General features: G+C 38.5%; 1 protein-coding gene across 1 annotated transcript; it reads left to right on the forward strand.

Moving 5' to 3' along the window:
- The first annotated feature begins 2,512 nt into the window (after window positions 1-2,512).
- LOC122032158 (cytochrome P450 71A1-like) lies at window positions 2,513-4,289 on the forward strand. The gene is made up of 2 exons (XM_042591416.1): window positions 2,513-3,423; window positions 3,493-4,289. The coding sequence occupies exons 1-2, from the start codon at window positions 2,539-2,541 to the stop codon at window positions 4,123-4,125; spliced, it is 1,518 nt and encodes a 505-aa protein (XP_042447350.1). The 5' UTR covers window positions 2,513-2,538; the 3' UTR covers window positions 4,126-4,289.
- The last annotated feature ends 583 nt before the right edge of the window (window positions 4,290-4,872 follow it).

The raw sequence follows: 4,872 nt of genomic DNA on the forward strand, positions 1-4,872 counted from the left end.
GGTCATCTTACATTTAGTGATGAATCTATTTTCATTGCCAAATTAAATTTTTTTGTGACAAAAATATTTTATAAATTCATCCCACGATGTAACATTTTTTTGTAGTGTCAACAATATGTCACCTTCGACAAGGGAGTAGAAGGCCACAAGGGTGGAGAGAGTTGTAATGAAGATATACCTTAGTCTCGCTAGCGGATAAGGTGGCCTGGTTGGATTCAAGAAAATAGGATTACCACTGCCTTCGACCAAATTTTTTATGGCAAATTTTTCTAGCTTCACGGAAGTTTGAGCATTTATCCAAAGTAGAGAATATTTTATATCAAATGTGACGTCGAAACTAAATTGGACAGACTAAAGAACTTTTCAACTTTGAAAATACGTTCTCTGAACATAAGGATTATCGTAAGAGTAATTAAGAGAAACATATGAAATTGACTTTTTTGTCCTCTCAATTAAACATGAAACAGGCAACATGGCATGTTTCATTAAACATGAAACACGTCCCCTCGGATGGGGGTAATGATTTACGCATGAGGTGTTGTCATAATAAGATTTGGGGTTCGAATTTCGATAAATCTGAGATAAATACTTCTTTTATGTGCTAGTCACTATTCTAAAGATTAGTAGCCGTCCGTGATTTACCTCCTCTGTGTTGGCCTTGGGACGAGTTGACGGGAGCGCTGGAGACGAACGTATTTATTTTTTGCCACAATTAAACATGAAACACGCCATGTACTATTTCTCAATGGGTGACAAAAAGAAATCAATTGCTAGAGAGTTTAACATTTTTTTTTTAATTTTGAGAGATCATCTTGTCCTTTAGTTATAAATTTAGAACACAATTTATTCATATTTAAAAGTAAATCTTCAAAATATTCTATATCTAGTGGTATTCAAAACAAAAAACTCAAGGAGAAAACAATTCACCGATCTCGTGCACAACCACCAGGTATTCGTCCCTTTGTTGAGCCAAAGTTTGAATGCATATAATTTCATAGAGCATTATGGCGACGGTCCAAATGGAGAAAGAATTAGCAGAATGAAACCAAAGAACGGTGACAAAGCAATGGAGAAGTCAAGTGGAAACTAAGTATTTGGGTTTCTTAAAATGATAAGCATGTGTTAAGCGCTGGAAGTAAGGATATATAAACTTAGATGACTACTCTATAAAAAAATAATATTTTGAATGTCGACCAATTAGAACTGAACTAAAAAATGTAAATAGTTATCTTAATGATTGAATTAAATTAAAAGTGTGATTGAAATTAATACTTGGCTATTGACAAAATAGTTTAGCCACAAATTGTATTTTGTGATACTCAAACAAATTATCAGCAGGATGCTTCAGGCAAAAATTATTGAAAAAATATTTTTTTTCATAATCAAGAAATCAAATAGGGACATAAACGACTATTTTACCATTAGTGAACTATTTTTTTGAGGAAATGAAAAATTAATATTTAAAATTATTTGAGTAATAAATGGTTGAGATTTTAACAAAAGTAATGACTTGACGCAACTAAAATTCAACCGTGAAAAATCTCCCAGAAGAAAAATTACCTTTGGAGCTTAGCTAAGGAGAAATAAAATTTATGTTTCATTTCGGAAGTGACCATCACTTTCATTTTTTACAGGCAATTAAGATGGTTTACACGCAATTGCCTATGAAAGGTAGGTTGGTTCGTGAATGCTAACAGATAGCAAAGCAATTTATTGATGATTTAAAAATAAAAGTTAGGTATTTATTTTGGATGTTTTTGAAAGTTTCGTACTAAGAGGGCGGTTGATTCTTTATTAGGAATAGGAATTAGAATGAAAATCATTGTTTTGTGGAATGAGAAAAGATATGAGTATGGATATTACTCTTAAAAGCAATGTTTGGTTAGTTGAATATTTTCTATCGAAATAAATCAAAATTTTTTTTTTTACCCTTTAAAGGAAAATAAGAGAAAAAATTAGATGTAAGAGAAAAACATGATGAGAGAGAAAGTATGATGAAAGAGAAAGTGTGATGAGAAAGAATGAAAAGAGGGAGAGTGCGATAGGAAAAAAATGAGGAAAGCGAGTATAATGAGAGATAGCATGATAAGAGAGAAAATATGATGAGAGAGAAAATATGATGGGAGAGGATGAAGAGAGAAAGTATAATGAGAAAAAAAATAAATAAAGAGAGTGTGTGATGGGAAAAAATGAATAGAGATAAAATATGATGAGAGAGAAAATATGATGAGAGAAAAAGTACGATAGGGAAAAAAGAGGAAGTGAGTGTGATGGGAGAAATTGATGAGAGAGAAAGTATGATGAGAAAGAAAGTGTGTTAAGAAAAAAAAAGAGAGTGCGATGAAAATGAGTCATTACTCAATTGTAAAAATTCATTTCCTTATTTATATTTTTATTCATATAATTCAAATATTAAGAATGACAATGAATTATTGTTATTTTCATTCTTCAATTTTATTCTTCTAAATCATTGCCCTATTTAAATGGATGCAGGGCAGTTCATCTCTTCGTTCTGTGCCCACTTTTTTAAGTCAAAAAATGGATGTGCTTGCCTTGTCGCTTCTCTTCCTCGTCGTACTCCTCTGCTCTCTCCTTCTCGCAGGAGGCCGAGAAGCAAGAACCAATCCGGCGATCCGGAAGCTCCCGCCCGGCCCTGCTAAGCTCCCGGTCATCGGTAACCTCCACCAGATACGCGGCAATCTGCTGCACCAGTCCCTATGGGAAATCTCCAAACAGTATGGCCCGCTCATGCACCTAAAACTCGGCCAAGTCTCCGCCGTCGTCGTCTCCTCCGCCACCCTCGCCAGGGAAGTCCTCAAGACCTTCGACCTCGCCTGCTGCTCCCGCGCCCACAACGTCGCCAGCTCCGAGATCTCCTACGGCCGCTCCGACATGGGCTTCATCCCCTACGGCGAGCGCTGGAGGCAGCTACGCAAGCTCTGCACCGTCGAATTCTTCAGCGCCAGAAAGATCAACTCTTTTGAGTCCGTAAGGGAAGATGAGATCAAGAGAATGGAGAAGCGTATCTCTTCTCGCATCTCGAGCTCCCTCGCCGTCAACGTGAGTGAGCTCGCCCGGTGCTTCTCCTGTAACACGACATGCAGGACGGCCTTTGGTCGAGACATCGCCGGCGACGACCTCAACGTTTGCGACGTGATCAGGGGAGCGCAGGAGGTGTTGGCTAGCTTCTTCGTGGCAGACTACTTTCCCCTGTTCGGGTGGGTCGATGTGGCGACGGGAATGAAATCCAAGCTTCGGAAATCCTTTCTTGAGCTCGACGGCATCTACCAGAAATTCATCGATCGCCATCTCGACGCGAAGAGTCGATCAGGAAGTGAAGAGAATGAGGATTTATTGGATGTTCTGCTTCGGTTGCGGAAGGATGGACAGCTGACAGAGGAGAACCTCAAAGGAATTCTTATGGTGACAATTATTTTCAGTTTCGATGTCAAAATGAATTGTCGAAGTTAAATCTAATTCAATTATTGGCAGAACATTTTTATAGGCGGGACGGATACTTCGTCGGGGGTGGTGGAATGGGCGATGGCGGAGCTCATCCGGCAGCCGGAGTTGATGAAGAGAGCCCAAGAAGAAGTGAGAAGCTGCGTGGGGAGAAGCAAAGGGAAGGTGGAGGAGTGCGACCTGCACCAGCTTCACTACCTCAAACGAATCGTCAAGGAGACGATGAGGCTGCACCCGCCGGCGCCGATGCTCGTCAACCGGGAAATCATGCACCCGGTCACTTTAAGCGACGGGTATCAAATTCCTCCCAAGACTATGATCTATGTGAACGCATGGGCGATCGGCAGGGATCCGAATGCATGGGATAGACCGGAGGTGTTCGACCCAGAGAGGTTCGTGAATATGGAATCTCCGGTGGTGGACTCGTTTTCGCACTATGACTTCAAGCTGATTCCGTTCGGCGAGGGACGAAGGATTTGCCCAGGGAAGAATCTGGGGATACTAATGGCGGAGGTGGCGCTGGCCAACCTCCTCTACTCCTTTGACTGGAAGTTGCCTACGGGAATGAAGGAGGAGGACGTGAGCATGGAAGAAGCGCCGGGGCTCGTTGTGCGCATGAAGCATGCTCTGTGCCTCATGGCCGCCAAATTTGAGACAAACTGAGCATGTCGTTGACGACCTTCTCCCATACTGTTGTGAAATTGAATATGTGGAGACGGTCTGCCTGTATAATTTATGTATAATGAATAAGTGAATGACAACGTTGGACTTGTATACAGGAAGTATCTGTCATTGAAGATCGATATTGCACTGTAATATTTATACCATTCAGATAGTCTATATAAATAGATTTATAACAATACATCACATAAAATCATTACTTTTATTGTTTATATGATATTTCTTAAAACAAACCTACCAATAGGTCTGATGATCATTCAGAATCGATAGTTCTATCGATAGTTTAGAATTATCTATTCAATGATTTATGAAAGATCGACCTTTAATTTTAACTGTTCAAGACTATTACACTTCATGGTTTAGAATCATTCTGCACAATTCATCACAATTTACTATGATTCAAAATTATTATTGTATTTAAAAATTTTATAAATTAACTAACAAAATTCTCTTAATTATTTAATAATTTATAAAGTATTTTATATGAAAATAAAAACTTAGTTATTAAAAATGTATCTAACCATTATAGATCTCAATAGCATGTCAATGAGTAATCGGCTCATTGTAACTAACCTAGTTACAGGTCCGGCTTATGGACAAGTCTACCCACATAGATCTAATTTACTAGAAAATATATTGAGTGCCCCCACTATAAGAGAAAGACATATTAGTGATTGAATATTTATTTTATTGCTAAATTAATGACTTAGCGCGATTGAATATTTATTT

Source organism: Zingiber officinale, chromosome 11A (assembly GCF_018446385.1).
Source record: "Zingiber officinale cultivar Zhangliang chromosome 11A, Zo_v1.1, whole genome shotgun sequence".
Lineage (NCBI taxonomy): Eukaryota > Viridiplantae > Streptophyta > Magnoliopsida > Zingiberales > Zingiberaceae > Zingiber > Zingiber officinale.

Excerpts from the sequence above, each read along its gene's own strand:
- LOC122032158 (XM_042591416.1), top strand. The coding sequence starts at position 2,539 with ATGGATGTGCTTGCCTTGTCGCTTCTCTTCCTCGTCGTACTCCTCTGC. Across the intron at positions 3,424-3,492 it reads ACCTCAAAGGAATTCTTATG|AACATTTTTATAGGCGGGAC; the intron begins GTGACAATTATT and ends AATTATTGGCAG.